The sequence below is a fragment of the Astatotilapia calliptera genome, chromosome 8, assembly GCF_964374335.1.
Source record: "Astatotilapia calliptera chromosome 8, fAstCal68.1, whole genome shotgun sequence".
NCBI lineage: Eukaryota > Metazoa > Chordata > Actinopteri > Cichliformes > Cichlidae > Astatotilapia > Astatotilapia calliptera.
The window spans coordinates 9,911,876-9,937,255 of NC_137429.1; the positions used below are offsets into that span (position 1 = coordinate 9,911,876).

At 41.6% G+C, this 25,380-nt stretch overlaps 1 protein-coding gene across 24 annotated transcripts in view; it reads right to left on the reverse strand.

Annotated features, from left to right (window-relative positions):
* Nucleotides 1-25,380, reverse strand: part of nrxn1a (neurexin 1a) — a 68,248-nt gene that overhangs the window by 42,390 nt on the left and 478 nt on the right. For 11 of the 24 annotated variants that reach the window (XM_080305043.1, XM_026178393.2, XM_026178388.2 and 8 more), the window contains exons 2-4: nucleotides 22,950-24,404; nucleotides 15,328-15,345; nucleotides 14,517-14,546 (exon numbers count right to left, since the gene is read on the reverse strand). In XM_080305043.1, coding sequence (XP_080161169.1) covers nucleotides 14,517-14,546; nucleotides 15,328-15,345; nucleotides 22,950-23,682 — 781 coding nt within the window. In that variant the 5' untranslated portion in view covers nucleotides 23,683-24,404. The remainder of the gene's footprint in view (nucleotides 1-14,516; nucleotides 14,547-15,327; nucleotides 15,346-22,949; nucleotides 24,405-25,380) is intronic. The other 13 variants (XM_026178399.2, XM_026178402.2, XM_026178401.2 and 10 more) reach the window with 2 other exon arrangements.

Genomic DNA, 25,380 nt, shown 5'->3' on the forward strand with positions numbered 1-25,380 from the left:
TCTGCATCTGCTCCAGCGTTCTCCTCACCACCATCCCTATAGCTCTCACACCTCCCTCCTGGCCTCATGCCACCATTCCTCTCCTCACATCTCACTGGCCTCTTTTTCTTTGCTCTGTGGAGCCTCTGGCATAACCACCATCTTGTAGTTCACAATGACGAGGGGAACAGAGGAGGATTTAGCACACGCTAGGTGAAGCTGGAGCAGGAGAGACACTTGGTGAGGAACCGCTGGAGAGGAGAAGAGGGGGGGAAAGATGCCATATAATGAATAGACTGAAGTGTAATAGGTTATTAAGGTAGTGAGAGGCAGAGAGAGGGATGTTGAAATGGAATCGGCAGCACTTGAGTGAATATAACACAGAGAGAATAATGAGAAGGAAAAAGTGAGAATATATCACAATTCAAAGGCCAATTGTGGCAAATTGTCTTTCTTTGCTTTAGTTGCATGAAAAAAAAATCCAAAGTGTGAATGCCAATATATGAGTGAGAAACAACACATTGTGTTGTGTGATTCCTTCCCTCCCAGCATGTTAATTAAGAGTATGTGTCTGCATGCCTCAAAGAGAAAAAGAAAAACTGCGTGCGAGTTCGCGTTCAAGCGTTTGAAAGTGTAGACAACTATATGCTTTTTATGTGTGCATGAAATGTGCGGGGGTGTGGGTGGGTGCTGGTCTCTGTAAATATTGGTGTATTGCTGTCAGAAAAGCTATTACCAACTCAGGGCCTTGGGCTAGTCTTTACTGAGAGGAGCGAAGAAAAAGGAGACCCCCACACACAAACGTACACAGAAAGACCAGCCACAAATGTTAACACAATCACACATACTCACTCACTCTCTCACACACACACGCAAACGGAGCCAAATGTAGATGAGGTGGCAGAGCGAGAAGGGGTGGGTGTGTGTTGTTCACAATGGGAACACACGCAGCCGTCCAGCAGCATTGTAGCGGTAATTTACAGAGGTGCCATTAGGTTTCAGTGTAGTGCTCCACCATTCTGTTGCTAATTTACAGACACATCATTAGAGCAGACAGGAGCACATAAAGCATCTCTGCATCGATCTGGAAGCTCTGGCCCGCAAACGCTCACTCCTCGTTCTATTACATCACATGCACAACAGACGTGCACGCACACATTCAGACAGGAAAATGCATATTGGGTGACACAAACACAAGGAAGACGTGCGTGCATGTGTTCACTGTGAAGACACACCTAAAACACACAGAGACGCACACGCTCTCAAGTGGGCAGGTTGGAGTGGATCTTCTGTAGCTCAGATTAATGGAGTGAGTCAGTATTAGCTCAGAGTAAACAGTGAGACAGACACTGACATACACACCACATGTCACACTTCATCCTGTGGAAAGCACTGTCGATCAAAACAAGCGAGTCGGAGAACGGAGGAATACAGTGAACGAGGGAGAAATGAAGGGGAAAGAAAAGGAGAGCCTAAGAATGAGAATTATAAAAATGTTCCTGTGGAGAATTTTTAGTACTTTATATTTATTAATGTACTGTAGAAGTTTGGTATAGGGCTGGGCCATACACCCTAAATCTTTGATTATATCTGAAAATACTATCGTTATTCTGATATCATTGCTATAGCAACATAACACAAACTAGCCCAGGCACATCAGAGCACAACAGCACCATGTCATAATTTAGCATCTAAAAGAGTAGCTGTTTTAATAACCTTCGATCATGAGCAGTGCTTTGCAGAATATGCAAGAAAATGTTTCCCCCAAAAGGTGAAAACGACTCGTTTCACCCCTGGATGCAAAAACAAACTGTTGAGTATAACCAGGCTACAAGTAGGAGATTCCAGCATTTGGTGATTGGACGTCAACCCAGATATAGGCGCATGACTCCACTTGTGTTGTTGGTGCGCTGACTAGTTGTGCTGGGTATTTGCACTCGCTAGTTCATAGCTAGCTGCACTCCACATGACAGGAAGGTCACATGGAGTGGATGGAAATTTTAAGCAGCTGGTTTAAAAGCTTGACCCAAGACACAACCCATCAAAGGTAGAAAATATTTTCCAGTTTTATTATCTGATAATATTTGTGCGGCTTTTGAAAAGTTACAAGGTCAAGTTACTTTAGTTACCATTCAATAAAAGTGTTAAGATACCTGCTTAACATAAAATTACTTAAATTTCCAGGGAAAACACTAGCAAAGCAGCTTGATTTATGTGGTGTCACTTAATGTACTGCTGGGTCACCACTGTTGCACTATGGCTGCTGCTACTGCTGGCTCTTTGGTTCAGTAGACTCAATTGAAAAAAGGATGGAAAAATACTCGTCATTAACTTGCACTTAAATGCAGGCTGCTAGCATCAGTAAAATGTTCAGGAGTTTTTTCTATTTTGTCAAAAATACTAGAAGTTTTCTTGAAATGTTGTGATATCATTTTGTGTCTATATCACCCACCCCTACTGTGGGAATTGTTTCTCGTGGGCTGCGTGTTTGGACAGCTAAGCTAAGCTTTACTTTATCTCTGAGGTCACTTTTTGCAATAACGGTCCTAAATTATACCTGATTAAAGCGAGTGAATAGAAGAAGGGAAAAGAAAACTCTTTAAAGTTAATTAGCTTTGGGTAACTTTAAAGCTAATTAAAGGATATTTCTGAAGAAAACTGTAAAAATTGTTTTTATATCTATTCTTCTTGTGTTTTTTTAGTCGAAAAAAATTAATTGGCCGTTCATTGTCACCAAATACCAAACATTTGCTGGCCTAAACTTCTAAAATGTTCTATTCTTTGGGTCATATAAATACGTTGGGATTTTACACCACTGAATTTACAAAGTTATTAATAAGGAGATTTCTTTTCTTGGATACTGGGAAGCTGTTAAATGTATTTATTTACTATTTTATTTACCACTTTATAAAATAAGTGGTTGTATCAACAATTTTTTTTAGCTAAAAACAAAGCAGGCTCTCTTTTGAATTCCTCCAGCTGTGAGCACTGGAGAGACACAGAGCTGTGAAACTTCTCGTGTGTAAGTAATTCACACAAGCCGACTGTTGGTAGACAGATCCAACAATAATTTTTAATTTCATCTTTTAACCCTCAATGATCAATAAAATAAAAAACACCAAGGATGCGGCACTGCTGGGGTTTGTAACGTGTTGAAATATGCAGCAACTGAACAGCAAACTATTGAAAAAATATGCTCTAATGAAGGTCAGTAGGGTAAAACACTTCCTGAAATGTCTTTTTACCAGGAAAAATACAACTAAATCAAAAACAGCTTCCTCCACTGCACCTCGGTGACTAATCAAATCTTCTCTTGGCTGCTCCCTTTAGGGGTCACTATAGCAAACGATCTATTTCCCTTCCTTCACACCCTATCTGTTACATTGTCTCCTGTCACACTAAAGCTCCAGATATTGTAGTACCTACATTTTAAGTCCGTAGTCTCACCTCTACACTCCCAGTTTTCCTTCTGTCTCCAAACACACCTTCTCACTATCTTCCTCCTCAGTAGCAAAGTTTTCATTGGTAACCTAGTAACTAGTGGTTGTTGTTAGCCTGGCCCTCGTCTGCTCTGGTTTGGAAATCTTATTTTTCATTCACTTGTTTAATTTGAACAAAGATTATTCACTGGGTGCCCTTCCTGATGCAATCCTCCCTGTTAATCCAGACTTGGACAGGACGCTAGGAATAATCTGGTTTATGGGCCCTGTGGTTGGCTCAAATACTTTGAAAAAAATAAACAAAGAAAATGTTCTGCAGCTTACCAAAATATGCTTTTCTCAATTCTTGTTCTAACTAATGGTGTAATGAGACCACTGCAATTACATAAAGACTCTATGCACCTTAAAACAAATTTACACAAGGCATAAAGCTTCACTAAAAAAATCACCATACAATTGCCACTGTTATGCAAAAGCCTATCAGCTGAGATTCTCCCATCATCTGTCAGCACTGACAATTAGAAGAGGAAGACAGGCTTTTGTATTGCATTTTCAATTACTTCACTTTCATACACAGAGAAAGAAAGAACAAAAAACGAGTGACGGTTTGGAAAAAACCGAGCGACTTCCTGGTAAGCTGTGAAAATATGTCACTATTAATTGATTCCAGCTATCAGTTGAACCTTTAAAGTAAGCCTTTCTACAGCTGGCTGTCAGGGGTGAATATATGTGGGTTGCAAAATGGTCCAAAACACACTCCAGCGACTGCATTTGCAGAAGGAGAGGTCTGTCTAGGAACAGGATAATATGAAAGGAACTTGTACAAAATTAATGAAGTGAACTTTGAAGGCTATGCAAGGATTGAGAATAAGCATAAATGTAAAGATGGAAGGTGACTGGCATTAGTTCTTGAAGACTATCGTTAAGCTACTGCTGTAATGAATAAAGCAGTCCGTGGGGAGGCGAGGGGGGAGAGAGGGAGCGAGAATAACTGATCTGATGGTTGCTGCTTCAGAGACCAGCTGCAGCTGTACCACCCTTCCAATGATCAAACACACATCAGTTGGATGTTTCTGTCTGTTTGCGCTCTCATGGCAAGTGTGTGTTGCATTTTTCTGCTCATGTGCGTCCTCAGCGTTTCGCACACTAATTTGTCATTTCCATGGCAACCCACTGTTACAGGGGCTACACCAAATATGAATGTGTTTGTGCATGCATGTGTTTCAGAGACAGAAACAGAGAGAGGGGGGAGAGACAGGAAGAGAGATGGAGAAGGAGGTCGAGAGAGAGAAAGAGTGATTGAGTGAACAGTACATTATCATGGACAGCTGTACTGAATCAAAATGGCGGATGGAGGCTGGGAGCACGTCGGGGGAGCCTACATTATACAGCACCTGATAGAGGGAGCAGGATGGAAAGAAGCAGGGAAAGAGGAAGATGCATTGGAGAATTTGAAAGGAGAAGGAATAAAAAAAGAGGGAGCAGGAGACTCACTGAGATGGGCAATGCAGAATGGAAGAGAAGAGAGAATAAGGTAGAAGGAAAGAAAGACGAGACAAGGAAAGGGAGTGGCAGAGAAGGAGGGATGGATGGCTAGAGAGAGGTAAAGACAGAAAAATGCTGGTGTATCTAAATCCTAGTGTAGCAAGCCTCAATCATGGCAGCCCTGTCATTCTGAAGATAGCACGCTGCAGTTCCCTTGCACCTCGTTTTTAGCCCACCATGCAGTTCTGCTATCAGCTCCTCTCAGACTGTCCACACATGCAAATACACATGCACACACACACGCAGCATAAACTCAAGCATCCTGCACGAAGGCATCCCTTCTTAATAACAGACAGGTGGATTAACTATACACTCGTACACTATACAGATAGATGACCAGCATTGGAAATGTATGTAAATGTATGCTAACATATGCATAGTTTCCATATTAAGTTAAAGTGTGAGAATTCATACAGTCGAGTTCACTAAAGGCTGCAAATGCCGTTTCCATCTCTATTCGGTGATATACAGCATCTGGCTTTGAAAGCGATTGGGCTATCACATCACAGCCAAGGGAGCAATACTGTAGAGGAGGATATTACTGTCAGGACACAAGTGACAGATTGCTCGTCTGCAATGTTGATGTCTTATTTCTTTTTTGTTGTTGTTGTTCAATTGAAAGCATTTATTCCCAGTATGAAATATGCACTTTAAAAAATGCTACACCAGCACAGAAAAATACAATACTGACCTAAAAGTGAAGAATAGTGCAGAAACTGTGATTGAGTTGAAAAATCACCAACAATATAGACACCTGTCTGAATGGTTTCTTCTAAATGTTTGTCATTTTTTGCAAATCGTTGATGATAGGAAGGTTTTATATAATTTCTGCAATAGCAGGAATGTAAGACTCACAGGACTGCTAATTAATCTAGTAATGTTGTGATCATTTTTTATGTTATGTCATGTTTACACTTTTTGTTCTTCTGGATATGCAGGGTGGTTTCAAGTGCTTATGTAGCAATAGACCACCATAGCAGAGACTCCCAGTCAATGTGATGTCAGTAAAACAAGTCTTTCTGGAAACATTGTGGTATATGGTACACAAACTGAAACTTGCCGCTTAACAAATAATGGTCATATATTTTCATGCAAGTGCTCTGGGTGCATGATATAACTAAAGATTAAAAATATCTCCTTTACCTTCGTACACTATATTAAGTTGGAAGTGGCTCCATAGTGTAGTGGTTTACACTTTTGCCTAACAAGTGATTGGCATTAGACCATTTCATTAAGATCCTGCTCCAATGAATAAAACAGGCTGTGGCCTGTTGTGAATAAGGGAGTTAATACTGCATTAAGTTGGCTTTTTAAAAAAAAAAAAACCTTACAAGATGGCACAATTCACTTGTTTCAGGTTGAATTTTCACACTACTTTAAGTAAAGCCAACTTTTTGTTTTTGCAGTGATTCATTGACTTGAAAGAATCAGATGTAACTGAAACCAGGTGTTATCTACATAATCATGATCATCAGTCATAAGAATTTTTATATACGTTCTAACAGTGAACAGCAGCATTTTATAACTTTTGAAAAGAAAGAAACTTTTGCATTCTTTCGTTGCTGGCGTGGATTGAAGACACAAATGTGTGATAATGTTGGTGCTACAATTTCAATGACAGGTCAATGCAGAAGCCTGGAGATTTATAGATTATACGGATGTGGATGTTGCAAAAACTTAAAAAGACGTTTTGGAGAACGCTTTGAAAGAAATGCCACAATTCCTTTACTGAGAATTTTGACTTCTTGTCCTATAGCAGCACTGATCAGTGGTTTTGAGTGGCGGCACCAATCTTTCAGAATACTCCAGCAAGTCCGGCACACCTTTACTGTTAATCATAATCAGTGACAGGGCTGTAGGGACGAACTTGCCTTTGGTTGATGTTGTTTTATGTTCTAGTTTCTGTGAAGCACTTTGTGATTTTATCTTGAAAGGTGCAATATAAATACATTTTTACTTTACTTTACTAGTTAGCTCACAACACAACTATTGAGGTCAAAGGTCAAAATTTAAGGTTTAGCCAATCCTGTTAATCGGTCATTGGATACTAGTGCAAAGCTAATAAAAAGTCAAAATGTCTTCATAAAATAAATTATGGTTTTGAGAATGGATTATAATAAATCCAATAACTCTTGGACTTATCTCTAAGCTACCAAAGCCTGCTTAACTATGATTGGTTAAGAAAACCCAAGCTTAATCTGGACCTTAATCTAACAAATCCCAAAATCTTCCCCACCATCAGTTTATGTAAATTCGCATTCAGGTGTATGTCTATAGAGATTATCGTTTACGATACTGGATTATTCATTAATTGATTCCCTGGATGAATGATGGCTTTCTGTTGATTAAGCACTCCATTAATTAGCTCTGATCGAATAATTGAAAAGAAGAGCAGCACATTAAACAGCACTGAAAAGAATCATTATGAGCAGTCCTTTTGTCAACAAAGAATTATATCTGTAAGAAGATATGAGTCTCCTTGAGTCCCATGTAGTGTATTTAAAACTTATTTAGAATATTAAAAACAAAGGACTGCTTGATTGCCTTTGCTTAATAAACAGCAAATCATCCACGCACCATCCATTAGCGATGAATGGATGGTTTGCTGTTTATCAAACAGAACCGTTATACTAGCGTTTTCATCAGTCAATGTGGTGGAGTGAGCCTATTAAAAGGTCTGAACCCACGGCTGGCGCCACTGAGGAGCCAGACATTTTTTATAGGGGTGGCCAGTGTCAAACCAAACGCCGGGGTGGCACAGAAATGGATGACTCGGTTTTATTGCTATGTGTTAAATTAATGTAGCCTAAATAGTCTTTTTTTTTCTTTTCTTTTTCAGGCATCACTTCAATGAAGAAATGCACTATAGGAGCTTGTGTAAGATATTTATCTTGTTGATAAAGATAAGGCTCATAAGATAATTGCCATTTAAATGTGTCAGAGAAACACGTAGATGGTCAGTAGGTATTAAATGTATTAACAGTTCTACATGTAGCCCCCTCCCCCCCATCAGGCTTTGTCATTAGTTGTGCAAGGTGGTCCGAGGGCTAGCCATGGCTTCCCCAGACAACCTCTTGGACAAACAACAACAAGGTCCATCTCAGGACTATTGCAAATCATATTAAATTTAGCAATGTTTTTGAGAAGATACAATCATTTAAGTGAATTTCTTTGAGATAGAAATAGAAGAAGTAGAGCATAAAAAAAATAATACCGTACATCAGAAATCCTTTTCAATTTCCATGTTAAGAAAAAAACTATGAACAGCACACTTTTTGCCATTGTGTTCAATCCTTTATATCTTGTCCCTTTTTGTTCCTTTTATCTGTGTTCATATCTCTCTGTCTCTCTCTCTCTCTCTCTCTGTCTTGCTCAAATTTGGCCTTCTCTCTGGTACCCAGGGAAACTGGCTTGTTTCCATGACAATGTCTTCAGGCAGAACAGTGTATTTGTCTTAAGCTGGATAAGATCAGAGTCAGTTTCATCCCTTTTAGACACACTCACACCGGCATGCAGACAAACACATACAGTACATACAACATGGCACATATGCACAGTAAAGTAGAAGAGCACCAGAATTAGAAAAATGTGTAAAAAGCAGACAATTGGCAGCATTTAGATCCACACACATGCTTTAACATCTCTCACACACACGCACCTAATGAAACCCTCTTGTGGCATGTTGTTAACAAATAACAAGCACATAAAGAGCTCTTTTCATAAAGGTAATGTGATGGGTTTTTAATGAACACTTTGGCTATTTTAATTGTCATAGTTACGCCAGACAAGTGCCACAAGTAAATGAGTGTTTGTGTATGCATGCACGATTCCTTTGAGTGTGCGTATGCTCGTTCATGTGTCGTTTTGGCAAAAAGCGAAGAAATGAACTTCAAATGCCAGATGGGGTAGTGAAGTGAATCGCCAATTGGGCCGCTACTCTCGGTTCCCACCCAGGCACAATGGAAATTGCTAAGACAAGTAAGAAACAATTGGAGCACCAAGTACCCTGTTTCTTTCTCTTTCTTTCTAAAAATGGAGTGTGTGTGTCTGAGTGTGCGTGTTCGATGAGGTACGTGCATCACTGATGAATACCATGCCGGCTGATGCGAGGCTCTGTCAAGTCGGGGAGCCCAAGGAGAGATGCAGCACTCCTGCTGAGAAACGCTGCAGTCTTATCTCCCTTCCTGTCTCCCCATGCGTCGCCGACCTTCTCTTTCCACCTTTCTTTTCCCACTTTCTGAATTCGCTCCTATCTTTCGTCACCATCACTTTTCTGCACTCTTTTACCCTACCCCATCCACCCGTCCTCCCACCCTCCCTTACATACTCATTGCCAGCCTCCGCTCTATCTTTCCCCTTCATCCTCTGCAAATGGAGAGTCCGTTTGATGTCTTTATTTTTAGGCCATTATAGGGTGCTTTGGCTTTGGGTGTTCCCTATTAGCGTTGCAGTGAATGCTAAAAAATGTAAATGTGTACGCTTGCTAATGAGCTGGTAATTGCATATAATTACCAGTAAAAGTATACATTTAGTAGTGGGATTGCAGCACATTTCCCATGTTGAATTCAGTAACTGCATCTCCCTGATAATGTGGGGGCTGAGCACTGTATGTGGTGCTGTGACTTTCATTACAAGAACTGCATGGGTGTTAAGCATTAATGAGTGTTGTAGTACAGTGGCGTAATGGGTGTTAGTAGTGGAGAGTAGAGGCAGAATTAGTCCCATTAGTGGAGAGTTTATATCTGGGATAATTGTCAATTTTCCAATAAAAACTTTGCTGCAATTGCTTTACCATTGCTGATTGCTAGAGGGCGCACAGTTTCTTTTTTCACAGCTCAAGATGAGGCCATCAGGAAACAAAATCATGCCAGTCAGTAAGGCAGGCAGCCAATCATCAGATTCTTGCCTTCTAACACTAAGCATCTCTCTCTCTCACCTCGAGTTGGAGGCTGCTCACTTGCCCGTCTTGTTAATTATGTAAGCTTTACAACATCAGCGGCTAATGTGCGTCTGATGAGTATCTTTCATTCATTGTACTTTGCTAGGATTAGCCGGAGGAACAGAAATCAGGCCAACGCAAACAATAACTGAGTGAATTTACATTTTTGAGTTGATACTTGTTCACTGTACCTAAAAGCATAAACGCAGGGCCTGTTCTTTCACTGCTTCCTGACAGCGCTGACACTAACTAAAATTTTTGGAGATGATTAATTTGCTGATTAATCATTTTAAAATGTCATAATATGGTGGAAAATACTCACCATGGGAGTAAAATGTCAACAATGGATCAACCAGCCTAAACCAAAACATATTGTGTTTAACTAGGCTAATTAATCTGAAATTAATGCCCAATCTTGGTAATGTTTTTGTTTGATTATACTACTAGTAATGCCATGGAGTTTGTATCTACTTCGCTTTGTCATACATGTGAATAAACTTAATATTTTGAAGTTTTTCACTGTTGGTCAGACAAATCCAAGACATCAACTTGGGCTGTAAAACATTTCTATTTATTTCATTTAATGTAACGGGTAAAAAAAGAAAATAGATAAAAATAGAAGCCCCACCAATTGGTCGAGGTAAATGGCTACACTACACATTCTTTCTATAATATACCCTTAGGTGGCTTTTGCTGAGATTTGGCAAAAAGATTTGGCATGATATAAATAAAAGTGCACTGCACCAGAATCTGTTGATCAAAAAACTAACTTGCCAATTAATCAATAAGTAATCATTATCTGTAGACCTAAATTATTTAAAACTAAAAAGGAAGGCATTTTGCTAAGAGCAACACATCATTTATCAATAATTTACACTGCTGCTGATTAATCTTCTGATGAGGGGCGAAGCATTTCAACAGTACCACCTAAAATAACAGAGTAAGATGAGAGTGTGCTGAGAAATTATACAAGTGTAATTAGACTAACAAAAATATGTATTTAAATTTTGTTTCAGCAGGCCTGTAGTTTATTAAAAAATAAACAGCTCTTGTATGATTTATTATTAGGGCTGTTGGTGGTGATGAGTAAGAGGTAGGAGACATGCTGTACTTTGCTGGTACCGACTGGTTCCTCTTGTCTTGGCGTCTGCTACCACTCCCAACCCCACATATGGTGGAGTCAGCACGGAGCTCGTCCACTGCGTATGTGTATGTGTGTGTACATGTGTGCTTTTTTTTCGTTCTTCCGAAAAAGCGCATTTATCCATGAAAGAACAAAAGGGGGTGGAGAGGCGGGGGGGGGAAACGCACAAAAGAGACAATTCAAAAAGAAATCCAAAGACTGTGATATTGGGCATGTGTGTGCACAGCCAGGAGTGTGCGTCCATCTGCGTGTTTTTACCATAAGACAATGTGTTAAAATGAGCCGCTTTGATTGCCGACGCTTTATGAGTCACAACTGATGACTCACAATCCACCTCCCCTGAACATGCACCCATGCACTCACACAAGACACACACTGACATACAGGCAAACACACCTCGCTCTCCACTGCCTTCATCCACTGACCGTGAAGAATATGTGCAGGCAGCCTTACTCATGCATATTTACACTGAACACATACTCACTCACCTACTCAGCGGGCACTCTCTAAAGGTTATTGTGTGTGAGTTTGCGTCTGTTTGTCCGTCCGTTCACGTACACGCATTTTTAAAGGTCACTTCAAGCGAGGCTGACCACTTGTCTGTGTAGCGTATAGATTGTTGGATTGATATCGAGAACACTTGGACATGCAGACAAACAACCATTATTAACTAGGCAGCCGGCTTCAGAGCTCGAAGAACATACAAATATCATAAACAAGCATAGCTGCCAATTATGACCAAGAGCCACTCGTCAATCCTATTCAGAATCTACAATCATTCATTCACCCAGAACCCTTCACGGTCTATTCTTGGAGAGACAGAGAGAAAAGAAAAGGGCAAAATCTGCTACTTGGCTTTAAGCACATTTTCCATCCAGATTATTGCTGCTCAATACTTTTCATGAAAAAATCCATTTCCCCCCTCTTCCTTTGGCTGCTCGATACTTATGAAAATCCAATTTGGCTCCCTCCTTTCTTTCTTCCCTCCACAATTCGTGCATTTTCACCCACTCAAAGTGATTAGTGATCTGTGGGTATCATTTCCAGGGAGAATGATAACTGTGTTTTATGGAGGAGGGGAAAGGTCCAGCGCTCCCCATCAGGGCTGATCTCCCTTGGTGAATGACTGGGCTGGGAGGGCAGACAGGAGCACCGCTGTCCCTTTGCAGATACAGGCAGTTGCTCTACATCACAGGAGAAAAGACGACTCACTTTATCTCTCCCTCGCTTCCTATTTCCCTCTCTGCTCCCTCTATCATTCATTCCTTTAGCTGTTCTCTCACAGGCACGGTCTCTTTTTCTCAATTTCTCCTGCCCACACACACAAACGCACACGCACACACACACATATGCTATATATCTTTCTAAGACACCCCTCCCCACACCAATCCACCCCCTCAAAGAAACTCATTTCAGCTTTGCAGGCTCCTCAAAAAGCCTCTTTACGCTGAGCTAACCTAAGCTAGGCTTCGTCTGCACCATTTGACAGCCTTTACATCTCAGTATGCAGAGCAAAAACACACTCGCGCAAACACACACGCAGCCTTTTCATGTGTACAGTGTCTGAAAGAGGCTTCAAAGGTTTAAAAAATAAATAAGAGAAACAGTTTTACTTTTTAGCCTATCACAATCCAAACATCCGTAATAGCGAGGGCATCCACTATACACAAATACACTGAATACATTGTGTAATAATGCTGGAAACATATGTTAATACATGTCTGTCCTTAAGTAGGTGATTTAAAATGCTGAGCATAAGCCAGATGAAGCCATTAAATTTTCACTGCCACCTGGATGATTCACGGCAGACATTTTAAGGCAGAAACTTCAGCAATGTGAGTTTACTTAGCAATCAAAACACAGAAAAAAAAGCCCAGATAGAAATATACTTGTCATAATAGAGATGTCTTACATGATAGATGTTTAGAGACATCATTTGTTCTCTTCAAGATATTTCTATCTGCTAGCTAGGATGAACATTTCAATAAATGGCACATTTCAGCGAATGCACGGCAGCCCTGTCACAATGGGAGACAGCCGTCATCACATCGTCTCTCTCATCCAATCAAAGAGCACAATAGACGCAGATCAGCCTGTCACGATCAAGCCTGTCTTCATGTGGGCCAATCAGTGTATTCATCAGCGTCATGCAGAGCCGACCGATCGAGCAGCACCTACCTTCCCGATTTTCAAAAGCACGGTAGGCTCGAGCTTCTATTCAGTCGCACGCATGCAGGCAAAAGTAACAGCACGCTCACGCACGCATATGCACACACACTCATACGTCAACACCTTACCTTACCAAAAATGAAACATTCCAATTTAACAGCAATTGCACATAAGAATTTGAAGCTGAACAGCTCTAAGTCTGAAATTACCATACATTCAAGAGCCTGTCAATACATTCAACTTCAAAACCATCCAGAATAGCTCATTAGCCATAGATACATAAAAAAGTATGGGAGGTACCTCTGAGCTTTCCTAAAATCACAAAGGGTGGTGTCCCACACAGAGTGTAAGAGGGCAGGAACAAAGAAGGAGAAGGAGAAGGGGGTGGGGCAAGAAGAAAAGAGGTGTGGCAGTGTGAGTTTTTTGGCCATCAGTGAACAGTTTTCAAGCAGACCAGTGGCACTTGTTTTTGGGGATGTCTTCAAAAACACTGGGCAACTTGTGTTTTGAGGTGTAGCAGCAATGCTTTCATATGCTGCAGGAACATCTGTTCAGAATCACATGCGCTCGCCAACGTATTAACGGGAGCCCATGTGAGCACCGGCAACGGCAGAGCGAGACATGCTGGAAGCAGATGAAAAGCCATGGAGGAGTGCGGATGTGCGTTTCTCTGAAAGCTTCCAGTCACTGATTCAAACCCTGTTGTAAGAGCACACATGCACATGTATGGCTACATCGTACACACACACACTCAGCACTCACATCCCTCTCAGTCAAACTCTTACACACAGATGAGAGAAAATGAAATGAGGTGAATAGTAAAGACCAAATCAAACCATCCATGTTGTCAGTCGGTCAGTCGGCCCATAGATCCATCTCCATGACCTGGAGCCCTGCCAAGTCTAATCCAACCAAGCGCTGAAGCAGCAGCCATCTACACCCTCCCGTTACTCCAGCCTTGACTACTGAATATATATCTTAGAAGAAGTTTCTCTCAGATTCATCACTTAACACCTAAAATAATCTTCAAAGGCATGGTTCAGGTCTAACTGTTTCAGCAAATTGCATTCGTTTCAGCTTAAATTAAAACTCTGGACTGTTTAACGTCTTAATCACGGAGAAAAAACTGACCTTCGTTCAGTGCCTAGAGAGACAACTTTCTTCGGCTCCAGGTGGCGATGAGGTGGGGGAGGGATACAAGGAGTGTTGGAGGAGTGTAGGGGGAGTTAAGAGGTAAGGGGGAGGGAAGGGTGATGGTATAGCAGAGGACAACAGGAAGTGAGGTAAGAGGAGGCCATACCTTGGTCGCCAATCATCAGGTGTGCCAGACCTTAAAGGAAGACAAGAGCACAGTCAGCACAGTAAAGGATCATGGGGTCTGTGTGTGCGCATGTATGTGATTTTGTGATACAGGAGTTTGTCAATGGCATGCTGATGAAGGCTAAATTTCTCTGTGCCGGTGTGTGTATCTGTGAGTGCATGAGTCATCTAAATTATACAAAATCTCTAAAAAAAACCCAAAACAACCCTCGCTTTGAAGACACTTACTTATCCTAGGCACCGATCCTACGCACAAACAGGTATGAACACAGACGTTTGCACATAGCCATAAACTAGGTCGTACACTTTACAGTATTTGCGCGTCTACATAACCTCGAGGCAAGAGCCACTTCAGATGATTGCGCATGAGATGTAGTACTTACCAGATATCAGCATCCAACCCCTACATACCCACACAGACCAACATACATCTAGGCTGGTTACCTTTTTTTAACCTGGCTATCTATTACTAATGTATTTCCATAACAGAAAATGTGCTGAGTGAGAGATGAAGGTAATACTGACATGGAAAAGATGTGAAAGCGAGAAGAGGAATGATGAAAAAGAAAAGATGATCATGATTACGAGTTAACTGAAGAGCAAGAAAGGTGTCGATTAGAAAAAAGAAGCGAGAAGAATGAGGAAAAGTTTGAACTAAGAGATAGATAGATAGATAGATAGATAGATAGATAGATAGATAGATAGATAGATAGATAGATAGATAGATAGATAGATAGATAGATAGATAGATAGATAGATAGATAGATAGATAGATAGATAGTACAACCTACCTGGAGTGTAGCTGTGCTCTGGAAAGGTGTTGCGGCCGGCCGAGGAGAGAGAGAGACAGACATTCATTAACATGCATGCTCAGCCCTTGGGTTACCATGGCTACTTACTGTACATGCACACCTGTCCGGGGTTACCGCGGCAACACACATGCAAAAGTCCACGCACGGACACAATGGATACCATGCTGCACTGGTAGCCAAAACTGAGATTTATCTATACATACAGATGAACAGTCTCTCTACGACTCCACGCGGGTACAAAAACACATATCTAAGAGCGTAAACAAACACACGCCCACCCACACTTGTAGGGTACACAGGGGTGGAGGTAGGGGTATTCAGGTAGAGGGGTGGGGAGGGGGTGTTGGTGTAAATATACAGTCCTACCTGTAGGTTTGGATTCAAGAGCCATTTACCCCATAACTTACCTTGTAGCCGCTTCCTCTCCCCGGAGCCCCCCGACATATAGCATGCAACACACACTTTCAATCTCGCAATCTCTCCCACATCCTCTTTACCTCTCTCCCCTCCTTCTCTCTCTCTCGCTTTCTCTCTCTCTCTCTCTCTCTCTCTCTCTCACACACACACACACACACACACGCACACACACTCACACCAACGTCGACTATGGCAGTAATAATGATGTGAAATAGCAGGGTAAACATGTAGGGATGGATTAGCAGTGCAGGAAGACAAGGGGCATGCATGGTCCAATACTGGGACAGAGTGTGTGTGTCTGTGTGCTTGTGTGTACATGAAACTTTGGGCGCCTGTGTGTGGATGTGTGAGTCTTGAGCTTTGTGTTCATGTGAGTGTTTCCTTCCCTCTGCCCTTGTGCCGGTGGCATGGCAGAAACAGGTGGAACCATTAGCATGCTAACAGTGATTTGCCCTCAAGGACAATGCAAGCCAGGCCAGGCCTAACAAGCCAGGTTCACTCTGCCTTCACTGGAGGGCAAAATAACTTAGACAGTAATTACATTTATGCACGGGCTCTGCTCAAACTGTCTTCACTTACTACATCTATATTCTGAGTATCTCAAATCATTTTATTTCACCAAAGTGACATATTGATGTGCTCCGGAACAAAACCCTCATAAATAGTTCCTTCATTGCACTGGTATTAAATATGTAATATACTGCAGTTTTTTCAGGGCTGAGAATGCCTACAGTAAATAACAACATTACGCTTTGCAAATACTTCTAGGCTTGACACAAATCTGCAAAAATATGAGCAGGAATAAAAGTGGATCATTTGGGAGCCTTGAAGATACTGTGTAATTGTAAACGTGTACGGAAACTAAGACTGCCACAGCTAAATTGCTTATTTCTAGCATAGTCCTAAGGATTCATATTTTCCTCTAGCAGAGCATGTTCATTCTGTATTAAAGATTCATAACTGAATTTTTTTCTAATTTTTAGAGGGTTATAATTTTATCTCAAAGCTTTATTGTGCAGCTACACCGAGGCTGCTGGGTTCAAAATAACACAGTAATTTCAAGGTACCATATAAAAGATAAACCTTTATGCCCGGCTTTGCCTGACTCTACACAAAACAACTACACAGTGTCGGCTCATATACTCGCAAATAATGATCATCCCAGTTTTGAAAGCGACAACTCTTTCACAACCTACAATCAACATATTTGCAACCTTAGATGCTATTAACATGTTTTTGCTTCAGTCAAAGAGACCTGGGCCTCTAGTCCCCTTCTTTTTTAGCCATCCACTTAATTTTAAACACAAACTGAGAATTATCTCCTCTAAAGTGTGTCAGTGCATCTAGAATGAGAATTTCCTTTGAAAAACTATAAATCCGTAAGAGTAACTCACTGCTAGTGTTGCTGATGCATATATATTGGTTCAGCCTGCGGTTCCTGGGGTTTGAGATATCCCACAGTGCCGGTATCTTGTCACACCAAAATGAACAACAGCGCATGAGGCCAGCTTTTTTAAAAATAAATATTATAGATCCAGAACACACAAAATAGCCCTCCAGAAAATGTGGGCTATCCAAAGAAAACACATCATCTGCTCAGTTTTTCCTCACCAACTTCTTTATATCTCTGAACCAAGAATGATTCTGAGAATTTAAAGATGGCGTTGCACTCTTCTGTCCAAGGTCTGTGTGTTGGTTAGCTGGCTAAGAAAGACTGCACTTTCAGTAGAAAAGCTCAGTCCATTAAATCTGTTTCCAGAACTAATGTCTGTGAGTTTTTTTAATACTACTACCAGTAAGTAACTAAAAAAGATTTCAATTAACCTTCAAGAGCTGACTGTTAAGCTTCTTTAGGCTTTTTAAAAAAAAAATTATTGTGCCTAATGTGCACTGATGAAATTGACAGATGAAAAAACTGCTGCTGATATGCTTGACACAGCTGAACCCACCTTCTCATTTTTCTTTAATTGCTGAGTTGCCCTTTTGGTTAACTGCAGTTTCCTCCACATAACAAACTGATGCATTTTCCTCCCTCACAGAATTTGTTATTGTCCTTCCTATCAATCAAGGCATTTGATTCCCCCCCTTCTAGCAACTGCACAAATCAACTAGTTTTCCTTTGACTGATTGCTTTAGAATTTAGGGTATAGAATTTGCCTCTTCTTTTCTTTTTTTTTGCCCATAAAGAATTTAATATATTAAATCCAAAAGCAATTAATAATTGTGACGCTATACGTGAAAAGCTGGCCAAATATAGAAACCAAAAATGCAGCTGCACACAAAAACAGCTATGCTATTTCCAGTGTTTGTTATCTGAAATTCACTGTCTGCAAATGCCTCTCAAAACTATGTCCCCAAAACGTAGCGTATCAACCCATTTCTGATGCATAAACTGCAAATAAAAGGCATGCTATTTTGCACTATATCCTTATCTGCCAAACCTCATGGCTATGAGGGGAAAGCCTGGCTCAGCTAAGCTACAAATGCCTTGGGGTGCAACCCGGTCAGACAGCCAGTGAAATTTTTAACTCTTTTTGGGGGGGCCATTTTAACCCAGAAGTTTTGCAATTTTATGCAAATTAATAATTAAAATAATGAAAACATTGAAAAATGTTGTGTTACAATTGCACATCATTTTCATTCAACATTTATGCCTAAACTCTGAAATCTTAATCTACAAAAATAAAAAGAGAAGAGTCTGAACTGATTTGCTTACACCAAAACTTAATGCTAAGCTACAATACCAAGTCTCAGAGCAAATTTCAGCTCTAAAGTAAAACACAATAATATGTTTTCTCTGAAGCTGCAATTTAGTTTGAAAAGAGAATTTCCACATTATTTTAACCATGTAATGCTACAAAGCTTCTTACTTAAGACATTGAAGCACATCCGTCTAAGCAGACCTCCAAACTCGAGACTACAATTTATGTGACTACAATTACTAACAGCAGCCACTGGTGCCAAGAGAAAAAACATGACTCTGGCGCATGTTTTCCAAAACAATTGGCTTCACTCACAAATGAAATGTGAGTCCAACACTAGGAATATAAAACACCCCCTTAAAAGGAATAAGTGGCCTCTTGTTGAGCGACGAGTGCCAGAGAAAAGTAGATATTGTATCTGGTGTGAGCTTTTCCATAAAATGTCTTCACCTCTTATTTAGCCTGTAAAGCTACACCGCTGTTAGGAACCTCAGTGGTATTGTGACTAATGCTGGTGCTGGAGCCAGTGCACTGTGTGAATGTGTTTCTCTGTGTGATTGTATATTTTGTGTTGCACGTGTTTGTGCAGGTATGCGTGTGCCACTGCTGTCTGTCTCCCACTGTGCCCTAAGCAGCAGCAGCAGAACAGCAGACTGGATTAGACTGGCTTGGATCATACCTAATTCTCAGTGCAGCACTGAGTTTCTGCACAGAGCTGATCATAGCTTCACCTTTCACTTCCTGAACACACGTGCAGCACAAAAGCCCAACAACTGCTATTTATTTTAGCACTAATGATTTAGTCTGCAAAATGCCAAAACTACTAAATAATACTAAAAATTGTCTGGCGTTAAGTACCGGGGCACAAGATGATGCTTTTAAACTCTTATTTTTTCTGACCAGCAGCCCAAAACATAAATATATTAAATGTAAAATGATACAAATGACAAAAAAGACAGCATCTCTCACTTTTTAGAAACTAGATCAAGGGAATATTTGGCATTTCTACTTTAGAAGTGGCTTAAACACATTTTCATGATTACTTAATCAGCAGATGACTCACCCAATTAATTGCTTTTTGCTCATAAAATATTGGAAAATAGTTAAATAATAGTCAAGGTAAGATACTCTGCTTGTTTTATTAGTCGGTACAAAACCCAATAAATATTCAGTTTACTTTCATATATGACAAAGAAAAACATCAAATGCTTACATTCGGGGACATTCTTTGTATTTTCTTCCTAATTAATTCATTTTTAATCATCAAAACAGCTGCTAATTAATTTTCTTCTTATTTCTCTCTCATATAGACTTATTATTTCCTCACAAATGAACATAAACGTACCTACTTTAATACCGTTTTTATCTCCGTGGCATGTTAGGAGTGGTGGTCAAGACTTTCATTATTGCCTTTGACGACCCTCTCCGTGCTGCGTCTGATTTTTAATTGCACTAACTTTTGCTTCCTCGCATCCCCTCTCCTCCGATGACCCGGAAAACTCCACATGTAGCAGTTTATTTTTACAGTGCTTGCTTTGTAGTGTCATTTACAGGATTGACAGAAAGCACATACTGAGGCGCAATGCACTGTTGTGCTGTGCCGTCAAGCAAAGCCCCAATTTGTTTTTTCATTTACAATCGAAAACATTTTTATGAAGCCACGTGGCGCATTTTAGTGCAAATAATAATGTAACAATTCAGAACAAACAGCACTGTTCTATACATGAATTAGAGGATTTAAAATGTTCATTTAATTACTATTATAGCTGCAGCTAATTCAATGTATTAAACAACTTTCATATTTCATGAATTTATAAACAAGAGATTTTCATATCCATCTGTCTTTAAAAGGTAAAATTTAAAATTGTTCCTTATAGAAGATTCTAGGAAATCTTTATGAATGAGTTAGACAGGGCGTCCAACTGTGAAGCCTGTTATAAGTAACCAGCAGCTCTTAAGGCTGGCACTATGGATCCATGGATTTGTATAATGGAAGCTTCGGCACCGCTGTCCTTGCATCTCGTCCTTGCATCTTCACCTTATATCCTCACTGGGAGGAGCTAAGATGCGAGAAAGAGATGTGAGGGGAGGAAGCAAAAAAGTATATTGAAAAGAAGCCCATATGTTGCCTTTTGTAGTGGTTAATAAGGTCATTTCAAAGTCATTAAATTCTAAATCAATAAATAGACTATGTCACTGATTCTTGTCTTAAAACATTTAGATATCACCTTGTTTTTACCAGTGGCTGGTAGGAGGTAACACAGCCTTTCTGTGTGGAGTCTGCATATTCTGCCTGTGCCGATACTGTGCAAAAATATGCATGTTAAGGTATTAACTGATTCTAATTTGGACATTGGTGTGACTGTAAGTGTGAATGGTTGTCTGTCTCCCTGTTGTTAGCCTAGTGATGAACTGGTGCCTGTCCAGTGTGACCTATGATAGCTGGGATAGTCTCCAGCCCTCCAACATGACTCTCATTTGAATAAGCAATTAAGAAAATAGATGGACAGATGTTAATGACCATCGCCAGACCACTACACCATGTGAGACATGGGGAAATCAAATGTTTCTGTGAGTCCACAAAATGCAACAGCTGTTAAAGTTCTGAAGAAAAACAACTGAAAACAAGGTCCAATGCAAAATCTGTAAAGACACCATTGAAACTGATAAGTACTGAATAATATTTTTGCTTAAAATGCCCATCTGCACCTGCTATGGAATGTGTGTGGCTATTTTCTTTCCAGGTACTAGAGGTGGACAACACAGGCAACCCTGGCAACACCTGAAGCCAGTGTGTTGACTTTACAACTAAACCTGTCATTGTTAGTTTAGGTTCACTTCTTATGCTTCCTATTTTTTTTAATTAACTGTTTGTTAATTGCCTCGTTTGTGTGCATCTCCCTTGTTTGTTGTAGGACAGGTGGCCCGATTTGTGAACATGCCTCCTAGATTAAACACGCAGTAATCTCCACTCACTGCCACATGCGTGTAAACAGAGTGGAAAGACTGCGTGGCAGATATGATGCCTGAAGTCATTTGGAGCTGCAGGTACAAACGAGTGCAGAAGGGGGGAGGCTGGAGCTGAGGCGTGGAAGCAGGAGGGTTAGGAACGCATCTTTCATCGTGTCTTCTTATTAGTCCTGTTTCCATGGTAACCTAAGCCAGCCTACTGTCCACTAAATGCTAGGGTGTGATATGACGGGTGGCTAAAGGGGATGTGTGATGTTGAAATTGGTGCTGGGTGGGGTTTAAGGTTAGCCATGATGGAAGGCCACTCGGCTGTTTTTTGGCTGATACATTTGTGTCATTTAAAAAAAAGAAGAGGAAAAAGAAGAAAAATCAATTGCCGGGGGGGGGGGCCCTGATTGGTATCGCTGGTGCTGAAAACAAAAAAGCACAGACTCGTTTTAGAGAGCTATCGATTAAGAATGCAAATTATCTCTGAATGAACTGAAGCAAATCTGAAGACACACACAACTTAGAAGGGGGAAATTAACGAATTTGCAATGATAACCATAACCTGGTAGCTGAGTTCATTAAGCAGCTGTTTCATTTTTGTAACAGCCATCAGTACGCTGCCCAATGTATTGGCACTTGTAGTGACCAAAGGCACTACTGGAAGTATTAAGAGAAGGTCTTCTAGCAGTTATAAAACGATCTGCGGCATACTTACAAGCGTTTATAGTCTGACTTTTTCATCTTTATAAACACAACACTGTCTCCTTTTTTATTATGCATAAAAGCACTGACACAAAATCATTACACACAATCACACAGACGCAAACAGAGCATCTTAACAGGCTGCAAGCTGTTCAAATTAATGGCAGGCGATAGATTGTACACACATCATTCAGCACCCTATGTATGGTACCTCTGAAGGCCATTTAGAATCAATGCAAATCCATTAACACAGGCAGGCAGGTGTCGGCCATATAACAACCACTGATTTCCAGCATCTAAGCCCTGCTCCAATTAGAGTTTCTCAACATGAGCCAACAGCCATGTCCACAACTGATCTATATAGTTATTGTGTTTTGCCAAATGCACCTACTGAGCTCCTCAAAACCTGCAGCCAGCCATTTTAGTGACTTTCAAGAATTTGTTTCAAATTGTTTTCAAGCTCTCTTCTCCAGCTTCACTACACTGACTTCTCTTCCTGGGAGTGGGCTTAATTTTGGGTTCTGGAGGAGCTCACTTAAACTGGGAGCCACCGGCAGGTGTAAGAAATCAATCTCAAACATAATCAGTATGCATGTCTTGCACTGTTTGTGAAGGCTCCTGGTCCATACACACAAATTGAAGGTAAATGTGAAGGTGTGAATGAGAAATAGATATCTTTGTTGAAGGACTTGGTGTTTGTAAAGAGAGGTATACATATATGTCCACATATGTAAGCGTATGTGCATGTGTCTTTTGAGGTGTACATGTGTATGTGTAAAGGATGGGATGTATATGATGGGTCAGCATGATTTTGGGCCTTACCTTCGCTGCAGTCATTGCCTTGGTAGCCGGTGTCGGAGCAGTCGCAGACAGCCTGGTCGTTGACCACATTGCACACCCCTCCGTTCTGGCACTGATGGTCTGGGCCACAGCCAGCTGTTACTGTGACGCCCTCTGAGCCGTCTAGTGTCACCAGTGAGCCGTTGATGCTCACTGCCGTGATCCAGCCACGGAAGGCAGGGTGTTCCCGCACTGAAGGAGAGGTGAGGCGGAGGGGCGAAGAATGTAGCTCTGGGCTCACCCCGCCCATGTAGGTATGACTGAATACTGTCATGTCTCTTCTCTTACTCTTCACTTCTGCCCATCCTTCCAATCGCCCATCCACCTCCAACGAGGTGTTCCTCCAATCCCGCTTGACACGCACTGCGTGCCACCGCCCATCACTCACCGCCACACCTGACTGCAGCTCAGCCGGCTCAGCACAGAAGATGGAGAAACGCAGCCGAAGGTGACCGTGGAGAAGCAGCAGCTCCAGAAAGTCGCAGAATCCCTCGTCATCCAGGTAGAGCAGCAGGCCCTCCTGGCTGTGAGTCCGCAGGCTGAAGCTCAGCACACTCTCGCAGCAAGCGTTCCATACTGGGAACCGCCCCCACTGGCTGGAAACGCCTCCAAACTCCAGGACCTCACCTTGGGCCTGGCCCCCCACGCTGCACAGGCAGAGCCCCAGGAAGAGCAGTGGGGCTGCCGCCCAAACACAAACCGCCATTACACTCATACACACACTCACGCTCACACTCACACACACACACGGGAGGAGATAGTGGCTAGAGCTGGGGTGTTCCCTCTAGCCTACAGCTCATGGTGACAACTGTAGGGGCTTGTGAAGAACTCTTTATGGGTTTCTCAGGTGACCCTTCTATCTTGCAAGTGCTCCTTTCAAAGGTTGGCTCCTATAGGATTCAGCTCCAGGAAAGGGAGGGGGTCAAACAGCGGCTCCCGCCATCCTTTCAGTATGCTTTGGACATCTTTTTTTCCCTTGGCCTCTTGTTTGTGTCGTCTCTGAGATGCTCAGTGTCTCCTCTCCATTCAGTCTTTATTCTTATCTTCTGACATATGAGATTCCAGGTGTGTGTGTTTGTGTGAACGTCTGTGTGAGTGTTAGATATGTGACAAATTGTATGTGAACTCCATCTTTGTGCCCTAGATAGGGCCTTATCCCCCATGCAGGCAATTCCCCACGGAGTACAAGTGCAAGTGTGTGTGTGTGTGTGTGTGTGTGTGTGTGTGTGTGTGTGTGTCTCACACACTGGTAATGGAGAGAAATGACACCGTCATAGCAGTATTTTCTCCCCCTCCTCCCTTTCTTAGTAGGGCAAGACTTAAAGTCTGTGTGGGCAAAAAAAAATATGTGTGTGTTTGTGTGTGTTCGAATGTATGTGTGTGTGCAAGTGAGGTATGTGTGTCTCTCACTGCCGCGTCATCACTCTCTCCAGCGACCTACAGAGAGAACAGAGACGGCACAATCAACCAGGGTCACACACACACTCACGCATACATATATACAATACACAAACTCTCGCGCACACATACACAACCTGATCCCGCTGTTGTTCTCAGATTACTCTTTCTCGTGCATTTCTGCGCGCATACACACAAAGACATCATATTGTCACACTACACAAGGAGCAGGCCCACATAAGTCTTTATAAACATACAGATTAACACGTAGAATTTTTACTTCCACGCAGCCCACACGGCAGTGGTTTAAGCCAAGCACATACAGTATATAGGCACGCGCATACATACATACATACACAAACAGCACCTCCTTCAGCAGAGCTCCCATCATGCCGCAGGAGATTTTTATAAGGTGGCATACCTGCGGCGGCCTTAATGTCCAAAAAGAACAGCTGGACCCACTCTGACACTGGCGGTATTCTTACAGATTTTAATCAACACCTTTCGTGTTTCAGTTTATTTTGTAAATGGGTTTAACGAGGCTACCTCGCGGCACCGTCAAACACCGTGTTAGGTTCATCACAAAGAGCGGGAGCAGCACCGCGCGCTGCGGCGGATGACTCAAACCGCCTCGCTTTTATCGAATTAACGGCTTCAGAGCCCATTTCAAACAGTTGAACACATTCACACGCGCACACACGGCACAACCCCACAGTGGCAGCAAATGCACACGCACAGTGGACTACACGTAGCGTCTTCTCGGAGTCTTTGAGAGGCGAAAAGCGGCGACATCACAGTTATTGATAGACGGGGTGAATGAATGCGGTTGAAATATCGATTCTCGATTTGCGGCTATATTTTCTCTCCATTTTTTTCTCCCTCTCGACTACACCGGGGGTTCGGTCTCATCACCTGAGCCCTTAGCGCCTGACGTTAACTACAGCTTAGCTCACCGGTTACATGTTAATTACTTATTTTTTTTCTTTATACGGTTAACCTGCTGTTTTAATTGGAA